We start from the raw sequence: 25080 nt of genomic DNA, 5'->3' as shown, positions 1-25080 counted from the left end.
CGGCCCGCGGGCAGTAGGGAGCCGGGCGGAGCCGGCGCGGACTCGGAGGCCGCTGGGGGCGACAGCTCGGGTCGGACAGCCGGTGAGGGCGCGGGGCCGCGCGGCAGCAGGCGAGCGGGGGCCAGGCTACGCCTCGGGGACGGGCGGCGGAGGCCGCAGGCCGAAGCCTGAGGCAGGGCGGGCGCCTCCGGACAGCGAGCGGCCAGAGAAGTCTGCTCCTGGCCTGGGAAGGCCTTCGGGCGGCGGGCCGCGTGTGAGGAGGGCGCTGTTTGGGGAGCCTGCCCGCTGGGGGCCCTGGGTGCGCGTGAGGACCCCGCGTAGGGGCCCTGGGGTGCGCGTGAGGACCCCGCGTGGGGGCCCCGGGGTGTGCGAGAGGACCCCGCGTGGGGGCCCCGGGGTGCGCGAGAGGACCCCGCGTGGGGGCCCCGGGTGGCGCGAGAGGACCCCGCGTGGGGGCCCCGGGTGGGCGTGGGGGCTACGCGTGGGGGCCCCGGGTGGGCGTGGGGGCCCCTCGTGAGGCCTGGGCAGAACCGCAAGTGGAAGCTCGGGCGACTTGCGGCCATGCCCTTTTTGGCCTTTCCTTAAATGGTCTTAAGGCTGGTATTAGGTGTTAATGCTTTTACTCCGGGAAACCTGGAAAGGCTCCTCAGGCAGTGAGAGCCTTCCAGAGCCCGCCCTGATAGCTGGGACCTGACCATGCCCAGCGATCGCTCAGGCCGGGGTCCACACCTACCCTGGTGGCCACGGCCTCCGGAGGCCTTCCACGTGCTGGTCGGTCGTAATTGCCGAGAAAACAGATTCCCAGGAGGTGCACTGAAGGAAATAGCCCGAGCCCACAGTGAAGGGAAGATGTACATCTCAGGGTGGCTTTTTCGTGCGCCTTTGCTGTCTCTGTGCGGAGCTTTGGGCGGAGCACTCTGGAGAGCGTGATGGCCGTCGGCATGGCGCCAGAGGGCTGGTGGGTGGTGTGCAGGGCCGGCGGCGCACCTGGGAGCTGGGCAGGCGTGGAGTGGCCTTTGCTTGCAGGCAGATCTAATGTTCATCTGTATCTGCGGCCCTTTGAAAGTCCTGAGTTCCTTACACCAGGAGACGTAACTCTCCGTGAGGGGTTATGAAGCACTTCACACCTGGTGTTTGTATTTTGTTTTGTTGTTCACTCTCTCTGTCATGTCTCTGCAACCCCATGGACTGTGGCACACCAGGCTCCTCTATCCTCCACTGTCTCCTGGAGTTTGCTCAAACTTAATGTCCACTGAGGGACCGTTGTCATCCAACCATCTTTTCCTCTCACCCCCTTATCCTCTTCTCCCTCAATCTTTCCAATGAGTCAGTTCCTCACATCAGGTGGCCAAAGTATTGGAGCTTCAGCATCAGTCCAATGAATATTCAGGGTTGATTTCCTTTAGGATTGACTGGTTTGATCTCCTTTTAGCCCAAGGGACTCTCAAGAGTCTTCTCCAACACCATAGTTGGAAGCATCAGTTCTTCAGCGCTCAGCCTTCTTTATGGTCCATCTCTCACATCCATACATGACTACTGTAAAACCATAGCTTTGACTTTGCAGGCCTGTGTCAGCAAAGTGATGTCTCTGCTTTTTAACATGCTGTCTAGGTTGTCATAGCTTTCCTTCCAAGGAGCACGCAGCTTAACTTCATGGCTGCAGTTAAGTTGTCTCAAAATCTGCAGAGATGATGTGGCCAGGCCCTGGCCCCAGTTGGAAGCAGAGTGGGTGGCCGGTGCCGGATCATGCCTGGACCTGCTTCCTGGGCCAGGACTCCTGCTTTGTTGCCGAGCCTCAGTGAGCACTGAGCTGTCTGGACCAGGAGCTGCAAGAGCTGCAGAAGTTTGCTGGCTCGTCACCTGCTTGGACCTTCTCTCCTCTAGGCTTCCTGCTTCCTTCTGTACTAATTCCTTTCCCAAAAGAGGAGTTTATAGGATACATTCACGTATCTCTCCTTGGGCTCCTTAGCAACAAATGAGGTTGCAGTTTACGTGCCTCATAGACTTGTGAGATCAGGCATCAGTAGCTAGATGCCTGGAACCCACTAAGTGCTGAATCAGTGTTAGCCGTCATGTTGTCGGGCAGAAAAGCAGTCTGGGTGCACAGTCCAGAAAAAAGGGGGATGTATTTAAGCAGAGTTGTCCTGCCTGGGAGAAGGGCATGGCCTGTGTTGGCGAAGCAAAGGTGGAGGCATGGGTAGTTCTCTGCGTGTGCTTTTAAGTCCATCAGGCCCCTCCTCTCCTTTCCAAACACCTGCCTCTCGGCACAGCAATGCGCCCTCTGTCCTGAGAAGGTAGCAGGTGGCTGTTCCTGCTGCTTATCCTTTCAGGTTTGTTCCTGCTTTTCCTTCACCCACTCTCTTGTAAGCCTGCCACCTCCCCTTTTGCTCAGTGGGTCGCAAGTTTCCTGCACACACCTTGGCGTTCTGTGCAGGAAAAGCCCTGTAAAGCTGAGTCGCCCGAGGTCGCTGGAGCCGAGGTCGCCCCGTCCCGCTGTCTGAGATCCACGTGTGGAGCATCGTTGGGCTGCAGCATATTTGTCAGCTCCGGGCTTTACCTTGGCAACCGGGTGTCAAAGGTGAGGGCGCCACAGAGCTTAACATGACGGAGGCCAGAATGTGATGGCTTTCTGGTGATTCTGTAAATTGGTGTAATCTTTATGGAGAGCACCTAGCAATAAGTGAGAAAAGGTTTAGATTTTGGAATCCCGGTTTGAAAGCAAACTTGGGTACACATGGCAAGTGAGACTGGTAGCGCGCTCTGCGGCCGCAGACACGCCCCGGCGACCCCTCCTCGCCCTTCCCTCCCGACGAAATTTGAACCATTATGATCCCTGGGAATACGTTCAAAGAGACATCTCAACCAAAATGGCAAAGCAGCTTGTACACAGCCTTTCCACTGATTTAAAAATATGCGAGGATGTGGACAAGGACCGGAGGAGAAGGTGGAGTGATGTAAGTGGTTTTATTTTAGGGTCACAGGACTGTTTTCCAATTTACAGTCGTTTTAAAATCCAAGACCAGAAAGGCCCTCTGACACTGTCGGATGCAGTGATGAGCTTGGCTTCGCCCATCTCTCCTAACTGCAGAGTACCAGGTGGTGAGATCCCACCCAGGCCTCCTAGGTGGGCTCTGAGGACCCCCACGGCCCAGCCCGTGGGTGCCCTCAGGGCCCCGCCCGTGTGCACTGCTCTGCCCAGCCAGCCCTCCACTCCGCTGTGGGCCCAGCTCCACTCCGTGCTGGAGAGCCGCCCGGCAAGGCCAGCCGCGCCCCCTCCTCAGTGCTCCCTGGTGCTGCCTGCACTCGGCTGTGTGGTCCGGGCCACTTCCACAGGCGTCTCCCCTTCTGGCTCATCCCGTGCTCAGCATGTGGGGTCCCTTAAGCCCAAGAGGAGATGGCACACCGTGAGGGCGGGGGTGGGGGAAGGCTGAGGTCACACGCGTTGCAAGTCACTAACCTTTCTGAGCCTGGATTCCTTGTTTTGTGAGCCAGGGGCGGGCCTGGCGGCCACTCAGGACTCTTGAGGGGTCTGACGCAGACACCCGCCTTTCGCTGAGGCCTCCTCCCTCCCTCTCCACCCACCAGATCCCTAGCGGCTTCTGGCTTCACTCCTTGCAGCTCTTACCAGCACTTAGGAGACTGGCTTCTGTGTCTTCCCTGCTGTGATGGGGCAGTGGGGTGAGGGGGGCGGGGGTTTCTCCTCTCAGAGGCTCCTGTGCTTTTAGGGACTTGGACTTGTTCTTTTCAGAAGCAAGGTGCTCGCTGAACATTTGGGTGAGTCAGGTTTCATCGGGGCAGAGTGGATAGCAGTTTTTATGGGACCTGAGATTTACCAGTGTAGGGGAGGGGAGCTCTTTAAGAAACACAGTGTTAGAAATAAAAATTAACTTGGAGTGCAAATATTTATTTAGAATGAGAAAAAGTAAATACGTTACAGAGTTGAGAAAGCTGACCATTAATACAACAGTCAGAAAAGATCCAGAAAAATAGCGTATTTGCTAATTACCTGACGCACCTTTGTTTCCCAGTGGCTCAGTGGTAAAGAATCTGCCAGCCACGCAGGAGACCCAGGTTCAATCCCTGGGTCAGGAAGATCCCCTGGAGAAGGAAATGGCAACCCACTCCAGAATTTTTGCATGGAAAATTCCATGAACAGAGGAGCCTGGTAGGCTACAGTCCGTGGGGTCACAAAGAACCGGACGCAGCTGAGCAAGTTAACAGCAGCAGCAGCAGATAAGAGTTGGTGTTGCTGTCTTGAGCCCTGACACCCTCTGTGCCACTTTACACTTGGCCGTGTCCTTTTTAATTAGCGTGACAGAGAAGAGAGTGAGTTCAGCGGCTCCTCTAGCATGGTTGATGGGAAACCTCTATTGCTGACTGTTAGGAGACATGAAGCATGGTTTCACGCTTGCTGTTTCTAGCGCAGCTACAGACTGCGTCTTGGAACAGCAGGAGTCCTGATAAATTCTGTTTTGCAGAAGTCCATTCAAAGAGTTACACCTCTGTGGCCTATCTATAAGCACACTGCTGCAGCGTGAATTCTGTTTTCTGACGGCAGGCAGTGCGGTTTTGGCCACTGAGGGCCGAGCTCTGCTTGCCTTTCCACGTGCCTGGTGATGACTCTCCAGTGTCTGGCCCCCTGCACTGCCAGCCTCGCTCCTTCCCCAGGCCCACACGCCCCCGGCACCTGGCGCTGCTGGTGCTGCTGGTGCTGCTGGTGTTGCCACGGGGTCCGGCCTGCACTTGGTCCCCCAGCCCCGGGCCTGAGCACCCTGGGCGGCAGCGACGCTCCCAGAGCCAGGCCTGCGGCGTGATGGCTGGTGATAAGCTCTGTGTGAAGGCTGAAACGTGTCCCATTAACCCAGCTCAGCGTGTCTCCTGCCCCTCGTGCAGGCACCTGGGTCCTCTTGAGTCGCATGACCTGGGGAAGCAGAACGCGGGCAGGGTCAGGGTGGAAGGGGCAGCAGGCTCAGTCAGTTGCCGTTGGAATATGTGTGCGAACTTTCTAGACGGCTTTGCCAAGGGCCCCTCCTTAGGACCTTGGAAGGGGCCGTGCCAGCGAGGAGCCCAGAAACAAGGCAGACGGGTGTCAGAGTCACACGGCCAGACTAGGGCAGGGTGTGGCCAGCACCTTGAGGACGCCTGGGATGCAGGTGGTAAGGGTGCTCAGCACCTCTTCTGCCAGCTGGTGGGGCGTGTTTGGAGGGAGGAAGCAGCTCTGGGTCATTTTACAAATCACTGGAGTTCTGTCTCCTGCGGCCTTCGGATCCTGGCTGCCTTGGTGACAGTTAACAAGATGTATGTTGGGGGAATGAGTCTCACTATCTGAACAAGAAACCCATTCCAGAGGCTGTTTAAAAATGATCATTTTTACTTTAACTGAACTGTTTGAGAAGGAGGAGACACAGGCGGGTCCCCTGCTTTCTCTTTGAAGGTGAGCCATGCTCCGCTGTAGGACCCCTGCTGTCCTCCACCCAGAAGCCGGCTGATTTCAGATGTAACATGTGTTTATCCCTGGAGACAACTCCAAAATGACAGACCCTCAGAAGGGAGGAAATAGAAACCAACTGTCTTCCCAAAGAGCGCCATGCAGACACACTCTAGATGCCCGGAGGTCGAGTCCTGTTTCTGGGAAGAGGCATAAGCCCCCTCTGCCCCGGCTTGCCCACCACCCTGGCTGCAGAGCTGCACGTCTGCCCGGAGCAGCCGTGAGGAAACGGCGGCCAGCACGGCCGCATGAGCAGTGAGGCTCCTGCTCCTGCTCCACCTCCCCCAGCCTCCGCAGACTGCTCCCAGGGCAGCCAGAACCCAGAGGTGGGCCCCAGGTGCAAACCGGGAGGGCTGCAGGAGGAGCCTCCCCGTTTGGGTTCCAGAGAGATGGGGAGACAGCCACCGTACCCCCTCCTTCTCCCTGTCCTCCGGCCAGGCCTGTTGCCTGCAGACTCCTGTGACTCCAGGGTGCTCTACTCGCTCCTGCAGCCGGAGAAGCCCCCAGCGAGCAGGGCGTCAGCTGCAGGCTTCTGTCTGGAGAACTGAGGAGTAAGCCAGGGAGCTGTGGACAGGGGGCCGAGGGGGTGAGGCCCTGGAGAAGGGGCCTGCGGGGGTGACCCCAGAGTTGCTGATGAATTTGTGGGCCCAGCGCTGATCTGTGCCTACGTGGGGCTGACCCTGCACCGTTTGCCCGTGGGAACTCAGCTAAGGGGGAGCCCACAGCCCGGGAGCCAGGCGGGCACTGGGGATGGTGTCCAGGGAGGATGGGGCCTCTGCAGGTGGGGCTGATGCTGAGGCCTCCACCCGGCCCTGGCAGGGTCAGTGCCGCTGAACAGAGATGCCACGGTCTTGTGGGATGTAAGTGATGCCAGAGACTCACAGTGCGGTATCGTGTGTGTTGCTTACCTGTTGGTGGCGACACTGGCTCTTCGTTGCTGCTCAGGGCCTCTGGTTCGGGCACACGGGGGCTGCTCTTCGCCATGGTGTGTGGGGTTCTCGCTGCAGGGGCTTGGCTTGCTGTGGAGCTCAGGCTGTAGATGCTCAGGCTTCAGGCCTTGCGGCCTGTGGGTCCCGGAGCCTGCAGGCTCCGTAGTGATGGCTCGTGGGCTTAATTGCTGTGTGGCACGTAAAATCTTCTGGACCAGGGATCAAACCCACGTGCCCTGCACTGGCAGGTGGGTGCTTACCCACTGCATCACCAGGGAAGTCCAGCACAGTATTTTAACTCTCCAGGACACAATCCGAAATTACCTGACATGCATAGAACCAGGGAAATACCAGCTTGCAGGAGAGAAGACAGGCTACAGCTAAGATGATGCGGATATTGGAATTACTGGACAAAGACCTTGTGGTCGGCAGAACTTTGTCCCCCAAGGCCATCACCCCCAGTGTTACTTCTGAGAACAGGTTATGTTATGTGGCAAAAGCACTTTGCAAATGTGAGACCATCGACGAGGTTCCCCAGTTGACCTGAGGCATGAGCGTTGCAGACTCCAGAAGCAGCTGCCCTCCCAGCCCTAGCGCCCCGCCAGAGGCGGTTGTTTGGGTGATTCATCCTCCTGCGTGCTTGTTTGAATGGAAGCAAATGCGTGTGTTCATGGTCGTCCTCTTCACCAGAACTCACGTGCCATGCACCCGCTTTGCACCCTGCTTACCACCTTCATGCCAGAGAGGCAGGCAGAGGCCTTCCTCTCGTGATGGAGTCTCAGCAGCTCCCTGTGCTGAGGACAGAGGGCTGCGCTTGCCAGCGCGCCACGCGCTCATTTGCCAGCCAAGGGGGGCGCACCTGGGGAGCAGACCTTTTTTTTTTTTACATAGACTTCTTTAGAGCAGTTTGAAGCTGAAACTCCAGTGGAAGTCCCACAGATTTCTCACATGCCCCCACTCCAGACGTGCACAGCCTTCTCCATCGTCACTGCCCCACCCCAGTGGCGCCTCTGTTACAAACCTGAGTCGACACGTCATCACCCAGAGCTTCGGCAGACTTTTGAGCTGAATTGTTCCTTTAGAATGGAAATTACACATCACAAGGTGGTTTTGAAGTTTTTTTTTTTTTATTAAATGACAATATATAGGAGCCAAGTTTGTAACACTAGATGTCAGTGGTGGAAATTATATCCAGCCACCGGAAATAGTTTTAGGAATAAGACTGCAGAACATTTTGTTCAATTAGAGGAAGAAAAGAAAGTGAACCAGGGTCCCTCGTCAGTCCCTGGATTTTGATAGATTCCCTCCAGGTCTCTGGAGAGGGTCCCCCTGAGGAGGTTCCCCTGATCCCTCTGGAGGGGGTCCCACTGGAGAGGTCTCCCTGGAGAGGGTCTCTGGAGAGATCTCCCTGGAGAGGGTCTCCAGAGAGGGTCTCTGGAGAGGTTCCCCCTGGAGAGGGCCTCTGGAGAGGTCCCCCTGGAGAGGGTCTCTGGAGACATTCCCCTGAAGAGGTCCCCCTGGAGAGGGTCTCTGGAGACATCCCCCTGAAGAGGTCCCTCTGGAGACATCCCCCTGAAGAGGTCCCCCTAGAGAGGCCTCTGGCAGCACAGGAGCCGCTCTCTGCCCTTTCGAGCCCGCAGGACTGGGAAGCGCTTGCTGTGTGTCTCATCTAGTTTGCATACTCTTGCCTTTTTAATGTTTATTTCTAAGCACACAGAGCAAAACAAAGTAATTTCTGTTCAGCTGTAATTTATGTAAAGCAGATTCCGTGCGTACATTTTTCCTTTCTTCCCATGGTCAGGCTAGAGGAAGCAGTCAGGCTGAGGCAAGACTGTTGAACAAGCAACTTCATGCTCCTACGGGGAGGGTTCTGTCACAGCTGCTCACTCCAGAGTGAGACCAAGGTCGACTGCTGTTTGCAACCCGGCGGTTTCATCTGATTTTCTAAGTTCCTTCCTTCCTGAGTTTTCTTAAGCTAAAAGATGAGTACTCATTAAATGGGAGGTATGTGTGATAGCAAGCAGAGCCCTCCTGAAGCGTCCGCGGGAGGGTGCCCATGGGCTCGGGTCCTCTCAGGAGGGTCGTCTACTGGAGCATCCTCAGGAGGGTGCCCGTGGGCTCGGGTCCTCTCAGGAGGGTCGTCTACTGGAGCATCCTCAGGAGGGTGCCCGTGGGCTCGGGTCCTCTCAGGAGGGTCGTCCTCCTGAGGTAAGCCTCCAGGTGTGAGGGTGTCTTGTGATCCTCAGTCTCGGCTTCAGCCGGGTGGGTGTTTTCCTTTGACCAGGCGGCTATGACTGGGACAGAAGCTGGCTGTTCAGAAGACCTATAAACATGCAGAGGCCATGTTTTGGAATTCCTTGATCCAGGAAAAGTGTTTTTCCATCTATCTAGTGTGGGTCGGACACAACTGAAGCGACTTAGCAGCAGCAGCAACGTGTGTTTTGTTCTTAAGAGAGATAAAACAGCGGTCGATTAACAGTGCGCTGTTAAAACTGCATGGATCAAACACACAGCTTGATGAACCGCGCGGACAGTGACCAGTCGGGCAGGGGAGCTGTGCTGGCCACACCTGCAACCTCTCCGCTGTGCATACCCTGGGGCAGCCCCCCAAGGGGACCCCAGCCCCGGCTCTTCTGGGATAGCCTCCCTGCATGTTCTTCTTGTGTGCCTCGCCTGAATGAGTACAGCAGCTTAGTCTTGCTTGATTTGGGTTTTTTGTTGGCTTTTTTTTTTTTTTTTTTGAGAAGTAGGTGTTTAGACATGACTTTCTTGTAATAAGTCAAAGGGAAGAACCTGAAGAAATTTTTTCCATCTAAATGTTTTATGAAAAAATATAAATGAGAATTATACAATGGAATACACAACAGAAGTGATTTAAAACAATACCTTGGTTGTGTATGTTGCTTCAGAATTGTAGCTTTACTTAAAAGGGGAAGGATCGCTTGGTGCCCACCGCTTGTTTCAGAAGGGCCTCTTCTGGTGGTGGGTGAGCTCTGTGAGCCCACCTCGTCTCCCTCTCACCTGTCTGCACACCTGGGGCAGCTGGCAGGTGGGCTCATCTTCCTTCACATCCTTGCTTCCGCGGGAGCTTCTCACGGTTGTGAAGCTGGAATGAAGGCGCTCGCAGTTATGGTTCTCGGCACCTCGTGGATCTCACGCTCAGTGATGCGGAAGCAGGTTCCTGCCACGTTGATCTAGCCCGTGGCCCGTGCAGAGCCTCGTGTCCTGACGCGGTGCATGTTTTTTGACGCCCGTGACGTTAACCGCAGTAAGAATTACTTCTCCCAGGGCCATGCAGCCTGGAGGGAGAGCTCTGAAGACGGCCGGTGACCGCCAGCCTGAACCACCCTTGCAGCTCAGCTGGGTCCGAGCGCGGGGTGAGCCGTTGGCTTGTGTCGGGGGCCGGCTGGGAGCTGTGTCCGGCAGGATGACCAGCTGCCTCATCACTCTGCTTGTGCTGTGCACGTCTCGCTTTCCCAGCACTCTTGACTCATTTTCTGTTTGCTTATTGATAAACCAGACGTGCAAGTCAGTTCTCAACCGGACGGTTGGGAAGGCCTTAGCTGAGTAGGGCTTAAGCAGGAGGCAGCAGGTCACTGAGAAGCTTTTCTGTCTTAATTCAAGAGATAAAAATTTCATGAGTTAATTTGTCTTGATAACAAAATTAACTTGAAAGAAAGAAGGCCAGGGAACTCAGCAGTGAAGGTGGCATGAAATGGAGTGGCCCAGGGGCCTGGTGAGGTTAGTTCTCCAAAGCACTCACTGCAGGCTAGTCGAAGACTTTTCCAAGATGATTAAGCAAACTAAAATAATTTTTGTGGCATCTGCATTCTTTCTTGATTAAACATCTGGCATTTGTTTTTGTCTTACCATGTTTAACCATTAAGTGTGTTTCTTTAAATTGACTTTTATACACAAATAGGCATACTTAAGGGAATTTGCCGTTAAGTAGAAGGGAACTATTAATAAGGATGAATGAAAGCAAGCCTGTATTACTAGATTCTAGCAGATACTTAGCCTAGTCTTTCGTTGTTAAAGACAGTGATGAGATGGGCTCTTTTCAACTTAATAGCTTAGAGCTGGAGACCTTTCCCCACACAGCAGGGAGGGTTGGAAGGGCACAGGCCCCTCTCGGGGCACCTCTGACCCTCTCAGACCCTCAGCGTCCTCATCAGTGAGGAGGGCGCGGAGGGCGGAGATGACAGCGAGGTTATTGCGGGGGTGGGGCAGGGCAGTGCAGGCAACAGCAGAGGCGGGGGCTCCCCGCAGCGTGTGCCCCGCTGCCGTCGGGGCGGGGGCTCCCCGCGGCGTGTGCCCCGCTGCCGTCGGGGCGGGGTCTCCCCGCGGCGTGTGCCATGCTGCGATCTGGCGCCGGGTCTAGAGTCTCCTCTGAACCCCCAGTGACACCTCTGCAGCCTGGAGATGCAGCTGAGAGACCAGGGCTTGCAGGGCTGGCAAAGGCAGCCCCAGCATCTCCCTCCACCTTCCTTGTGTTGTCCCCTCCATGTCGGTGGGGTGGGGACCCATGACCCAAGTTGTGCGCACCCACCTGCCTTTGCTAGAAGGCCCTGGGCCGTGCACACAGCGTGTGGGTGGGAGGAGGTGGCTGGGAAGGAGAGGCAGGTGGCTGTAGGCCACCCCGCTCCAGGGGGCCCCTTTGGATGGCATTGCCCGGCCTACGCACCCAGGAGACATTGGTCCCGGGGCTGCTGCTGGCAGGCATCTGTGCTCCCCCCGCCCGTGTATGAGGAGAAGATAATCTTTCTAAACTGTTTAGAGGCAGTTTAAGACTCGCAGAGGTGCAAAATCAATGCTGAGAATTCCGGTCTTCCCAGTAATTTTCTTATGTTTTAAAACTGAAGTAACTGAAGGTGATTGGGGTTTTCTGTTTGTTTCAGCACACTCCTTCTCAGCTGCTGAGGAATGGGGGAGCTGGAAGGAACATACAGAGTCCTGCAGACCCCGGGGGCACGCCTGGGCACCACGACCCCTGCGGGCGTCAGCACCCTGGAGCCCGGTCAGGGCCCCCCGGCGGGGGTGGCGCGGCCAGCGGCTCGGACGCACCTCCGCGTGCAGCTGCTGGACGACTCCGTGGAGCTGTTTGACGTCGAGGTAAGAAGCCCACGGGCCTGTGCCTCATGCTAGCTGAAAGTCACGGGCCGGATTCCTCATTGCTGGTAGTAGACTTTGCCTGTTTATCATGTTGCCTCAAGTAGCTGGGTAACAAAATGCTTGGAAACAGTGAGCCTGGAGAGTGACCTCTGCTGAGGTTCCTTTAAGCTTCTGACACAATGTGGGCATTCGGGAGGCTGGCTGAGGGCCATGCAGTGCAGGCAGGAACCAGCTTGCCCGCTCCCGAGTCTTGGTGGCCCAGTGGCTGGGTGAGAGGTGCCCCTCAGCATCGCGTGTGTCCACTTCCTTGTCTGCATGTGGGGGTGACTCCGGGCCCTGCTTCTCGGGGTGGCTGGGTGAGGACTGAGCGCTCGCACATGAGGAGCCTGGCACAGACCTCATTTTTCTGGGTCAGCAGTAAGAACACTTTTACTTTGAAAATTCCCTGTAGTAGCTTGCGCTGATAATATTGGCAAAAACAATTGAATATAGCAAACGCTTGAAAAGATTTTTTTCTGATTTCCTAAATAGCATTAGAGTGAATGGTCTTTTAAAAAATTGCTCATTTTCATAAGTGTGTGTGTGTGCACGCTTAGTCGCTGAGTTCTGTCTGACTTTTTGCAACCCCCCGGACTGTAGCCCGCCAGGCCCCTCTGTCCATGGGATTCTGCAGGCAAGAATACTGGAGGGGGCTGCCATGCCCTCCTCCAGGGGACCTTCCCGACCCAGGGGTCAAACCCGGGTGTCCCACATTGCAGGCAGACTCTTTACTGTCTGGGTCACCAGGGGAGGCCATGAATACTGGAGTGGGTAGCCTATCCCTTCCCCAGGGGATCTTCCAGGAGTCGAACTGGGGTCTCCTGCATTGCAGGTAGATTCCCAGCTGAGCTACCAGGGAATGCAGAAATAAGTTATTTTTTCTAGTACTTTTTATTAGTGTAAAGTAATGTCTTTGACTGCATTCCCCTGCTCTTAATGTGACAAACTAGTGAGAATGAATACCTTGAGCAGAGGCTGGCTTGTGCTTGGGGGGAGGTCGGGGCCGCACAGAAGGCGGGCAGGCATGAGGGGCTGGAGGAAGCTGGAGCCTGCCTGCAGAAAGCGCTGTGAGAGCAGAGGCGAGGCAGGAGCTGAGAGCAGGGAGGAGCAGGAGCTCCCACCCCAGCTCGGAGCCCAGGGCCGGCCGCTCTTGCTCACATGTTCTGTGGCCGGCATCCGGTACGTGGGTGCCGAGTGTCTGGACCCTGCAGGTTCTTAGGTCTCACCTGAGGAAGAAAGCAAGTATCACTTAATCGGGCAGGTAACTGAAACTGGCAGGACCTGCCCGTCCGCCTTCAGCGACACGCCTGTGTTGCAAGAGGCCGCCTTTGCAGGACAGGGAGTCTGGAGAAGGCACCTTTGCGCCCCGGGGAGCGGGCGGCTCTCTGCTCCCTCTCACCTTCTCACCGTCCTCCGGTGAGTCACCTGGAGGAACTGGTTAAAGTCTGGGAATTAGCTGGGCTTCCAGGTCTCTTCCAGCCCAGTGTTTGGAAGAATCTCCACCATGAAGCTGCCCTGTGGTGAACGCACTCGCTGTGGTCCAGGCTTCAGAGGGGGCTCCTGGGTGCTCAGTGGTGAGAAGTCTGCCCGCCAGTGCGGGAGACGCAGGTGGGACCCCTGGGTCAGGAAGGTCCCAGGAGGAGGGCGTGGCGACCCCCTCCCTTGTTCTTGCCTGGAGAATCCCAGGGACAGGGAGCCTGGTGGGCAACAGTCCGTGAGGTCACAAAGGGTCAGACACGACTGAGCGACTTAGCATGCACGCAGGCTTAGAAGAGCCTTAGGTGTTTGAAAGAAAGGAAAGAGGGAAGGAAGGAGAGAAGAGAAGAGAATTTTGCATTATTTAGGGTTTACTTTTGGAGCATCTGTTTTGGTCCTGGTTAATAGTCTTTATCAACTAAACCTAAGCTCAAAAAAGGAGAAAAGCAGACATTTATTGCTGAGTCACAACTAAGATGTAATTCTTCTCTGGGAAATTCACTTGTAAATCAGAGACTCGATTGTATAAAGGTTCAGAATATATCGAATTTGTCAAAGTCTTAATAAATTGAAATTGCTGTTTCCTTTGATCAGATAGAACCGTCATGTTTGGTATTTTGAGATACTTGGCAGAGTCCAGAAATTAAAAGAGGCATATTGCTGTTGCGCGTCATGAGTTGGGTAGGGAACTTTTTAAGTTGCGCCTGTGGTGCCTAAAGTCCGCCTTTCAGGAGAAGCGAAAGTTCAAAATGTATTTTTGTAAATGAGTTGTATTGTTAGTGCCCTATCCTCCACAACTGTGTCAGTGAGCTTCGCTGAGTAACAAACCACCCCTGGACTCGATAACCTGAGTGAACCTTTAATGCTTCCTGCACGTCTGAGCGCTGGCTTGGAGGGTCTTCTGGCTTGGCCCGGCCAAGGGGCTAGCACGACCTCACTCCTGAGTCTAGGCCCAGCCGGAAGCTGTCTGCATGTGGCCCTCACCCTCCAGCGAGCTGGCGTGGCGTGGGGATGGGCGTGTGCTCGGGGTGGGAGCCGTGAGGTCCCGGCTGGGGTTCACCCCTACAGCTTCCGCTGTGTCCCCCTGTTCAAGCAGGCCACCAGCCATCCAGGCTCTGGGGTGGAGAGGTGTGCGGAGTGGGGAGCACTCGTGAGGCTTTCCCAGCAGCTGTTGCCAGCAGTCAGGACCACGGTCTCTGTGAAGAAAGTGTCCCGGGGCTCTGGTGTTGGTGTCTTGGCTGCTGACACACCTCTCGGGCTGCTTGGGAAGGGCTGCAGAGAAGGTGTGCCCGCCTGCCCCCTTCCCCCACGGGTCCAGGACGCAGAGTCGAGGCTGGCTTCCACCCGGACCCCCTCCCTGCCCCCCATCACCACTCCCTGTGCCCCCGCTGGCACCACCCCCTCACCCAGCAGGCTGGGCCCTGAGAGGCACGCTGTGGCCCGCTGGCTGCTCCGCGCTGGGGGCTGCTGTGGACATGGGTGCCTGGCGGGAGGTCCCTGGCCAGTGGCCTCTCTCGGTAGCTCAGAGGTGGTCTCGTGGGCCTGGAGCCAGGCTCTGCTGCTAAAGGCAGGTCAGGGCAGCAAGGCTGCGTCCGCATGTGGCCCAGTGTGGCCCAGTGTGGCCCAGGGCCAGGCAGGGCGCAGACGAGCTGGGCAGGGGATGTGCTTTCTCCTGGGGTGGGGGCTTTGTTTCTCGAGGTGTGGCAGCGTCCTCTGGCCTTAGGGACTCGCTTGCGGTCTGTGGGGGTGCTCTCTGGCCCCCCACGCCTACCCCGTGTGCTCGTTTGGTTTACTTCCCACCGAGTGTCCCGCGGGCATGTCTGTGGGCCTGCAGGGCTGATATGCTGACCTTCCCTCCTGGTGCAGACGGTGGTGCAGTGGGCAAGGCCCATGGGGACGCCGAAGGTTCCTTCTCAGGGGCCGAGGATGCAGGTTACTTTTGTTACTTTGGTTACTTTTGAAGCGTTGTCTCTGCCTCTGTAAGAAGCCCCCTGGGCCGAGTCTCACGGGCAGCCCCCGCCCTGCTCCCTGCCCCCTAGGCCGCAGCTTGTCCCCTCCCCCTGGAGCCCCGGCTCCGCCCACCACCCACGGGGCCCCTGCATGTCCCTGGACCCCATGCTGCCGCCCGGGCGCCCCACAGTCAGCCTCTCCAAAGCTGGGCTGCTGTCTCCAGAGCAGCGTTGCACACGCCGAGCAGCTTCACTGAGGTGTGGCACTCGCAGCCACACGGCCGCCCGCGTGGAGCGCACAAGGCGGCTCTGCCACAGCCGCGCACAGCCGCCACCACGGTCAGCTCCCTGACGTCCCATCCTCACGGGGACCCCCCGCGCCCTGCAGCTGCCACCCGCCTCCCCGCCAGTGCTCCACCCTCGGCCCTGCCTCTGAGCATCTGGGACGCGCGTCTTGTCCCCCGAGATGTGAGCGCCGTGGGCTGCTTCTGAGGGTTGTGCAAGGGCCTCTGTGGCTGGCTTCCCCGAGGCATGGTGTGTTAGGGTCTCCTCTGTGGGGCACGGTGGGCAGTACTGTTTCCCTTTTGCTGGTGGAATCACTCCATGGCACCTGTGGGGAGAGAGAAAATCAGCCAAAAAGCCGCACGGTGTCTTGCTCCCGCTCGTGACAGCTGAGCCCGCTGCCCCTGGGCGTACATGTCGCCACCTCCTCGCGTGCCTGCGGGTCACATTTGCTATGTAAACACGTGTAAGCCCCGCCCGAGAAGCCCTGTGTTGCCTTGCGGCCGTGTCCGCTGCGCAGCCACGAGAGCAAGCAGTGTGTCTGCCTTCCCTATGGCCCCTCGACTTTTCTTCCCGTTTCCCCGCTCACGCCTTGCCTACCGCAGCTTTGGCGAACCGTGTGAGCGGCGGGATGGTACCGACAGGCCCGTTTTCTGCTCCACTGTCAGCTGGGGTCATTCCCCCCGGGCTGCGGCGGACACTGCTGCTGTGAACGGCTGTGTGCACATCGGGGGCACGCTTGTCTGTGTGTCTGGGCCATCGCCCGTGCGTCTGGGCCGTTGCCCATGCGTGAGCACTCAGGGGCCCACTACCTTCCAGGGGGGCTCCCCGTCTCCCTCCCACCAGCGAGGCCTCCAGTTTCTCCACGTTCTCACCTGCGCTGAGTATTACCTGACTTGAGTCTAGCCATCCTGGTGGGTTTGAAGTGGTGGGTTCACTGTGGTTTCAGCTAAAATTTTTAAAATTCTTAATGGCTTAAGAAAGGAAGTTTTTGAGCCCCAAATATGAGAATTGTACTATTAAAAAGTCCCCTTTTGGGGTGGTTCCTTGGATTGACGGTGAGTCATTGTGAAGCTCAGCGTCTTGCTGAGCCCATGACCTCACGTGGAGTGGGCAGCTCTACACCCCAGAGTGGTGAGGACCGTGGGGAAAGCAGGCCAGAGACAGGGCCTGCAGGCCTGGGCACTGAGGCTGGCAGACAGCAGGGGCTGCCTTGGGTGATATCTGAAAATACTGAAGTTCCATTTAGCGTGGTCATGCCAATCCCATGGGCGGAGGAGCCTGGTGGGCTGCAGTCCACGGGATTGCTGGGAGTCGGATACGACTGAGCAACTTCACTTTCACTTTTCATTTTCATGCATTGGAGAAGGAAATGGCAACCCAATCCAGTGTTCTTGCCTGGAGAGTCCCAGGGATGGCGGAGGCTGTGGGCTGCCGTCTGTGGGGTCGCACAGAGTTGGACACGACTGAAGCAACTTAGCAGCAGCAGCAAATTTATAGAAGTAGGACCGTTTACTGACACTGTATTTTCAGCTCATGTGTCATTATAATAGCTGCCAGTATCTATGAGTAGTTTCACACATGACGCTCACTTGTGCAACAAACTTAAGTTTATTACAGTCAGGTAAGATGATGGAGCAAGATGTACTTTATGGTTCTTACTAGTTACTAGTTCAAACACCTCTGTTTCGTGTAGAAGGGCGGGCAGAGGAGGCAGAAGTCTGTCTGACGGATGCAGGGTGGAGCTTCAGCTGTGACTTATTTTAAGCAACATCGGGCATTTATCGATAGCATTCTTAGCTCCCCGGTCGGTCAGCGGCCAACTTTTTGATCTAGCAAAGCCATGATTTGTTTTCAGTTAATTAACTGAATTCCATGGTTTTTAAATTAGAGATCTGGCCTCGGCTCTGGCAAGTCTTTGTTCTCATCCATGAGAGGAGCTGTCTGGAGGCCGTGCACACAGAGGCAGGCAGTGAACAATGCCCAGCTCCCTGCCCTGTCGGCGGGCGCCCTGCAGGGCCTCCCCCGGGCCATGGGCGCAGCGTCGGGGGAGGAGGGGCACAGAGCAGGCCCTTCGCTGGCCGGTCAGGGCCCGAGGTCAGCCGTCGCTTCCCCGTTGCCTGGTCTGTGGGCAGAGTGCTACTTGGGGACTGAAAGAACCATCTGGGGCGTGGTTGGGCAGGGGCACCTCTTCCCGGAGTGAGTGCCCGCCTCTGCTGCCAGCTGGGGGTGGGGGCCCAGTGAACACGAAGCTTGCTCATGTTCCCTGTTTCCTAACACACTCAGAATTTCCAGAATGGGCTTCCTTTTCTGTGAATTGCAAAAGCTTTGGCTTGAATATGGGACAAGTAGGAGGACAGACGCTGGTCATGAAGTCCCATTCTGCAAGACTTGAAGTTGCTGTTCCAGTAAAAACTTGATGTTTTCTTTCTGGCCAGGAAGACATAGCCAGAATTCCAGAGAGTACCACGGCCAGATGTCTGTCGCCGGTCCCGCACGCACACCCTAAATATGGCACAGAAACTGCCTCGGAACTCATTTTGGTCTGATCTCAGGAGAAGCTAGTAATTCAGCTTCTGAAGTGGGGATAGTGCAGGCTTCGCCCAGAGCCCTGTGTCTCCAGCCCACGCAGCCTCCGTGTGGTCCTGCCAGCTCTGGAAACCTGTCATTTGGTTTTAGAAAGCTGGTCTCCGTTTTCGACCCTGAAGCCCCGGAATGTGGCAGGATGAGATGGGCCAGGGGTGTGGACGTTTCCCCAGCTGTGGCATCGAAGCACCAACACACATGCGCGCGCACGCCTGCACACGCACACGCCTGCACTCGTGCACACCTACACGTGTGCGCACGCCTGCACGCGTGCACACCTGCGGGTTGGCACATGCACTCTGTTGGACGGGCCAGCGAGGATGACCAATGGCAGAGGGAAGAGAACCTGGAGGCGGCCCCCAGGGAAACCCGTCCCCGCGTTGCGTTGTGGGAAACAGCCACTGTCTCAGTGTCTCAGCAGAGGGTCCTAGGAAGGATACGTGCCGACGGTTGGTCTGCACCTGGGAGCTGTCCCCTGAGAACCTGAGACACCCAGTGGGCCTGTGTCCTTGGCCACCCTGGCAGGAGATGGGCGGCAGAGGTGGAGTGGATGCCCGGTGACGCGTCTGGCCTGTGAGCCCCTACCCTGGCTTCACGCACTGCCCCCAGAACCCTTGCTTTCCCCACGTGGCACTCATTTCTGACCAGGAAGAGTCCGAAGCCCTCTGTTCAGGGGAGCCCGGGAGAGCTGAGCTGGGAGAGCTGAGCTGACGCGGCTCCAGATTGCTCTGCAGGTGGTCGCTCTGTTCAGCCTCCACCCCGCCCTCCCCAGCTGCCTGCAGGGAGGCCCTGCCCACATAGAGTGGGTGCCCCGGCTGCCTGGGCCTCTGCGGGGTCACCTGGCCTGCATCTTGTCCCCCCGCAGTTCCCTTTCCCTAAGGGGGGCAAGCTGCCTTCTCTCTCCCTAAGGACGCTGGGTGGGGCAGCTTGGGACCAAGAGGTAGGTCTCAGCCGGGGTGGCTCGCGGCAGCGTATGCTCCAAGTGTGGGTGCAGCTCTGCTCAGGGCCCGTCCTGACGTGTGGGCGCCTGTCTGCACCTGTGGGGGCCGCGTGGACCAGCTGGGGCAGGAAGGCCTGGGGTCTCCCCGCAGGCCTCCGCTCAGCCGCCCAGCACCCTCCCCTGCCCCCATCTGAGCTGGAACCTGCTCTGCTCATGGTGAACACTGTCTGGATGTTAGAGGCAGGGCTGCTGCGGAAATTCTTGTGTGTGTTGCACACACGTGTGCAGGTGCGCAGGTGTCCCCAGTGTGGCCCCTGCAGCTGAGGGCGTGCCCGTCTCCGCCCTGCCCAGGTCCATGAATGCTCGGCTCCTTGGATTTTCTAGGTCATACTGGGCCCATGATTCCTGCTCTGTCTTGAGGGACTTAACTGAGTCGCTGAGTCCTCTCCGTTGGAGGAAGTCGCCGAGGCTCTCCAGAAAGCTGAGTGCAGGCGCCAGCTGCCGTGCCCTCTCACAGGGCGCGTGCTGGGTCTCCGCTTGTGCGGTGTCTGCAGCTTGTGTTTTTGAGTTCACTTCACTGTTTCCCTACCAGCGTGTCCCCCAGGATTAACCTTGAACCCCAGCCTCGCCCCAGTGAAGCGCTCACAGCTGGCCCCTTGGAGACCAGCCAGGATGGCACGCGGGGCTCCCGATGCTGCCTGTTTGGGTCACAGCCGACACCAAGTTCATGCAAGTCGTGTGTGTTCGTTGTAGAACAAGAAGGGCGTTGGAAGGCCCACAGCCAAGGGTCGCCCCGGGCGGGGGCAGCCACGCACGGCGTCTAGGTGCCCCCAGCCTCTGCCCGTGCCTTAGCTCAGCACGCCTGGAATTGGACCACACACGCGTGTAGGCTCTCTTCAAACTTAACATACTACCTGCGTGTTTCCATGCAACTTTTCCTGAAGGTTTTAATGCCTTTGGAGCTTTCTGGCTTTGTTTCTTCAGTGACTCCTCATGCCCACTCCGCGTTTTCCCTTTAGACAGGTATCTGGAGTGGGGGTTCTGCATCAGCTGGGGGTGTGTGGCCCCCGGGGCCACAATGGGCAGGAGCCCCTCACACAGCCCTGCCCAGCAGCAGGTGCCCATGACGGTTTTCATACCATCTCCAGGTTAAGAGGCAGGAGTGAGGTTTGTAGACACAGTTTTATCGAGCTTAGCCGTTTGGGATTTTGTTTTGAGGGATTTTGTGTGTGTGTGGGTGTGTGTGGCCAACACTGTTTTCAGTGGGATGCGTGCATCAGAGACGCAGCACGCCCGCCGTTTCTCCTTGCACAGTTTGGTGGGACCGGGTCTGTGCAAGCCGCTGTCGTCCCCGTCACGCTTCCTCCTGTGATGCTGAGCTTCCGTCCCCAGGAAACACTCACACACCCCTGACCTGTGACTCTTCTCCTGTGAGCACCTCGTGAGCATGGCGGAATCACGCGCTGGTTCTCAAGCACGTGGGGTCAAGGTTCGCTCCTTTCTGGCTGATGGTGTCCCGCGGTGTGGACGGACCACACTTTGCTGAGCCGGTCAGATGCTGAGGGACAGTTGGGCGGCCTCCGTGTTTTATCCTCTCTGGACATGGGGTACAGACATCGCCTCAAGACGCTGCTTCCGCTTCGTCTGTTTCCCCCACGCTGGGAGTGCTGGGCCGTGCGGTTCTGCTGTAATCGTTGGAAAGTGAAACTCGCTCTGTCTGACTCTTTGTGACCCCAGGGACTATACAGTGCATGGGATTCTCCAGCCAGAATGCTGGAGTGGGCAGCCTTTCCTTCTCCAGGGGATCTTCCCGACCCAGGAATCGAGCCGGGGTCTCCTGCACTGCAGGCGGGTGTTTACCAGCTGAGCCAGCAGGGAAGCCCAGGATCACTGGCGTGGGCAGCCTATCCCTTCTCCAGGGGATCTTCCCGACCCAGGAATCGAGCCCAGGTCTCCTGCACTGCAGGCGGGTGCTTCACCAGCTGAGCCATCGGGGCGCGCTGGCGGGCCCTCCACACTGGTCTCCACGGTGCTGCACCGTTTCGCTCTCTCAGCCACAGCGCAGAGGGTTTCTCACTGTTCCATCCACAGCGCAGAGGGTTTCTCACTGCTCCACGTCTCTCTCAGCCACAGCACAGAGGGTTTCTCACTGCTCCATGTCTTTGCCAACGCTTGTTCTTTTCTTTTCCTTTCAGATTTTTCCTTCCGTTCTTTCTCTGCTCCTTCCTTCCTTTTCTGATAGCAGCCATCCTGACAGATCAGGGATGGCATCTCACTGTGGTGTTGCTTTGCATTTCGTGATGATCAGAGACGCTGAACATCTTTTCGTGGGCTTATTGGCCATTTGTGTGTGTTTAGATATGATATTATCTGTGTGTATATATTACTTGTGTGTGTATATATTATTTGGATAAATGTCTGTCCAAGTTCGTTGCCCATTTTTTAATTGAGTTGTTTGGTTTTCTGTTGTTGAGTTTAAAAGTTCTCTATATATCCTGGATCTTAACCCCTTCTCAAATATGTGATTTGCAAATTTTTCTACATCATATTAGAAGTTTTTAAAAAAACAGGAATTTGATGGTTGGAGAAATACTAAATATATTGTATTTGAAGTAAAAAGAACAAGTCGGGATATTGGAGACACAGCAGCTGACAGCTTACAGTGAAGAAGCAGGAATGAAGGACAGGACACGTCCACACGAGGCATGTCTCCCCCAGGACTGGACGCCTGCTCAGGCCGTCAGCGTGGCTCTGAGCCACGCCCAGGGGCCCTGGCTCTCAGGAGGTGACGCTGTGGAGCCCGGGCACAGGCTCGCAGTGGACCGTGAGCCGATACACCAGGGAAGCTGAGCCCTCAGGCAGTGGGGATGGGGCAGGAGTGTGGGTCCCCCTTAGACAGGAAGGCCTAGGGACGGCCCAGCACTGTGGGGCACCGAGCGTGCACAGGACGCCGGGGAGGGGTCCCCGGGGAGGCCCTGGCCCTCCCGTGCTGGCAGCCCCAGCTCCTCACAGGGAAGCACGTCAGGCAGGTGTCTGGGCTGTGGGCCACGGAGGCTGCTTTAAACCCCGCTGCTCCTTGACTCCTGGGTCGCAGTAATTCTGGGCTTTTATTTTTGGCGAGATTTTGACTAGTCATTAAAGAGAGACATAAAGAGCGTCCGTGGGCACCTCCACGCTGTTGTTGGACTGCTTTGGGGTGTTCTCTGCACACGTGTTGTGGTTTTGCATGTTTATGTAGTCTGTGTAACTTTGGGGTGTTCTCTGCGCACGTGTTGTGCTTTTGTGCATGTAATTCTGTAGTTTATATAATTCGACTTGATTTTCCCACCGTGGCCATGAGGATCCAGCCAGCCTGCGAGGGCTTTTTTCTAGTGAAAATCAAACTGACATTTTCTTGCTCAGCCCTCGGTCCCAAACCCCCTCCTGGGTTGCGCTCTCTTCAGAAGCCTCTGTGTAGACTTCCATCCCAGTTTCACTGTCCAGCCTAAGATATCTTTCTTTAAAGTAACTCTGACATTCCCAATTATGAAAAATACATCCTTTCTTACTGTTCTAAGTTCAGACATTTATAGTGTTTTCTCATAATTATATTTTTTGCATATGTTTAACCCACTAATATGTGACCTTGTGCTTTTTTGCATATTTTGATATTTGAATCTAATGAAGTTAGATTTTTGTAGCAGAAGAAAAGCTTTTTTTTTTTTCCCTGTTGAAGTAATTCTCAGTGAGTTCAGTTCAGTTGCTCAGTTGTATCTGATTCTTTGCAACCCCATTGACTGCAGCCCGCCAGGCCTCCCTGTCCATCACCAACTCCCAGAGTTTACTCAGACTCACGTCCATTGAGTCGGTGATGCCATCCACCCATCTCATCCTCTGTCATCCCCTTCTCCTCCTGCCTTCAATCTTTCTTAGCATCAGGGTGTTTTCCAACGAGTCACCTCTTCACATCAGGTGGCCAAAGTATTGGAGTTTCAGCTTCAACATCAGTCCTTCCAATGAACACCCAGGACTGATTTCCTTTAGGATGGGCTGGTTGGATCTCCTTGCAGTCCAAGGGACTCTCAAGAGTCTTCTCCAACACCACAGTTCAAAACCATCAATTCTTTGGCACTCAGCTTTCTTTATAGTCCAACTCTCACATCCATGCATGACTACTGGAAACACCATAGCCTTGACTAGACAGACCTTTGTTGGCAAAGTAATGTCTCTGCTTTTCAATATGCTGTCTAGGTTAGTCATAACTTTCCTGCCAAGGGGCAAGCATCTTTTCTTTTCATGGCTGCAGTCATTTTCAGTGAAGACAACTTAAAAATGACTTTAAGGCTCTAGATGTTGCTTTCCTTCTGAAAAATATGTTGGAACATGGGCCCCTTTAAATCAAGCATATTAAATCAAGGAGAGTCAGCTTTACAGCTGTTTGCTCCTGGCTTAGATTTACATCAATCCAACATCTATCCTAAAACTGTATAAAAAATTAGAAACATACCCTAAATGTAGCAAAAAATCCAAATTGTATTATGAAATGAAACTATAAATTATATATAAGTACTGAGATAAAGTTGGCCTGTTAGCATACTAACATAAAGAGTAAAAAAGACATCTCAAGAGACTTTGGTGCTCTTGCTGAGAACACAGGTTCTGCAAAGGGGCTTCAGTTTTTCCTTATTTAGTGGAATCAGATTGGGAGAGACCTCAGAGTGCTGGAGGAGGGCAAACTTGTTTCAGAAAAAAACAAACTTTATTGCTGTGAATTTTTACAGTTTAGAATTAATGCTCTTATTTTTAATTATGCAGGTCAACTGAATTTATCAAGTAAGTGTTTCATCCTGGGTTTTTATTTTTGCCTTTTCCACTGCAGAAAGTTTTTCATATACTTTTTTCAAATTATAAAATGAATACATGCTCACTGTAAAAAATTCAGTCAGTTCAGTACAGAGGGGAAAAAGCTAAATGCATTTTTCTCCTACAATGGCCTGTTGCCCATTCCGCCTTCCAGGTGATCAGCTGTGCGTGTGCGAGGGTGCAGGCTTGCCATGCTGTCACTCACCAGCCACCAAGCGTCTCCCTGTGTTCACGTGTGCGTGTCTCTTCTCCTCCCGCCTCCTGAAGCCTCTGTGTTGCGAGTGCTGGTGGCCGTAGCGCTGTTCTCCTTGTAAAGGGTACACTCCTTTCTGGTCTCAGTCGTCTTTTTGGCCTAAACTCGACCACATTTTCTGTAAAGTTCCCGCTCCCACCCTTTTTGCTATTTGCCATATTCCGGTACAACCACACCGTTCTTTCACTCTGACCCTTTCTGTATCATTTGCTTCTGCTGTTTTTCTTATGAACAATCTAATGACCAACATTGAGTGCTTACCACCTCCCGAGTGCGTTCTAAAGCACTTTGCATGTATTATTTAATTTCCCGCTTAACCATTCAGTTCAGTTCAGCTGCTCAGCCGTGTCCAACTCTTTGCGACCCCATAAATCGCAGCATGCCAGGCCTCCCTGTCCATCACCAACTCCGGGAGTTCACTCAAACTCACGTCCATTGAGGCAGTGATGCCATCTAGCCATTTCATCCTCTGTCATCCCCTTCTCCTCCTGCCCCCAATCCCTCCCAGCATCAGAGTCTTTTCCAATGAGTCAACTCTTCGCATGAGGTGGCCAGAGTATCAGAGTTTCAGCTTTAGCATCAGTCCTTCCACTGAACACCCAGGACTGATTTCCTTTAGAGTGGACTGGTTGGATCTCCTTGCAGTCCAAGGGACTCTCAAGAGTCTTCTCCAACACCACAGTTCAAAAGCATCAATTCTTTGGTGTTCAGCTTTCTTCACAGTCTAACTCTCACATCCATACATGACCACTGGAAAAACCACAGCCTTGACTAGACGGACATTTGTTGGCAAAGTAATGTCTCTGCTTTTGAATATGTTATCTAAGTTGGTCATAACTTTCCTTCCAAGGAGTAAGCGTCTTTTAATTTCATGGCTGCAGTCACCATCTGCAGTGATTTTGGAGCCCCCCAAAATAAAGTCTGACACTGTTTCCCCATCTACTTCCCATGAAGTGATGGGACCAGATGCCATGATCTTAGTTTTCTGAATGTTGAGCTTTAAGCCAACTTTTTCACTCTCCTCTTTCACTTTCATCAAGAGGCTCTTTAGTTCCTCTTCACTTTCTGCCATAAGGGTGGTGTCATCTGCATATCTGAGGTGATTCGTATTTCGCCCGGCAATCTTGATTCCAGCTTGTGCTTCTTCCAGCCCGGTGTTTCTCATGATGTACTCTGCATGGAAG

The 25080-nt window shown here is 55.2% G+C and overlaps 1 protein-coding gene across 2 annotated transcripts in view; it reads left to right on the top strand.

The window, feature by feature from the left end:
• The window catches only part of FARP2 (FERM, ARH/RhoGEF and pleckstrin domain protein 2), a 99687-nt gene continuing 74607 nt past the window's right edge, over positions 1-25080 (top strand). For both annotated transcript variants that reach the window (XM_018039820.1, XM_018039818.1), the window contains exons 1-2: positions 1-82; positions 11316-11529. In XM_018039820.1, the coding sequence (XP_017895309.1) occupies positions 11341-11529 (189 nt within the window). In that variant the 5' untranslated portion in view covers positions 1-82; positions 11316-11340. The remainder of the gene's footprint in view (positions 83-11315; positions 11530-25080) is intronic.

Source organism: Capra hircus, chromosome 3 (assembly GCF_001704415.2).
Source record: "Capra hircus breed San Clemente chromosome 3, ASM170441v1, whole genome shotgun sequence".
NCBI classification, from domain to species: domain Eukaryota; kingdom Metazoa; phylum Chordata; class Mammalia; order Artiodactyla; family Bovidae; genus Capra; species Capra hircus.
This window is presented reverse-complemented; position numbering and strand designations above follow the sequence as displayed.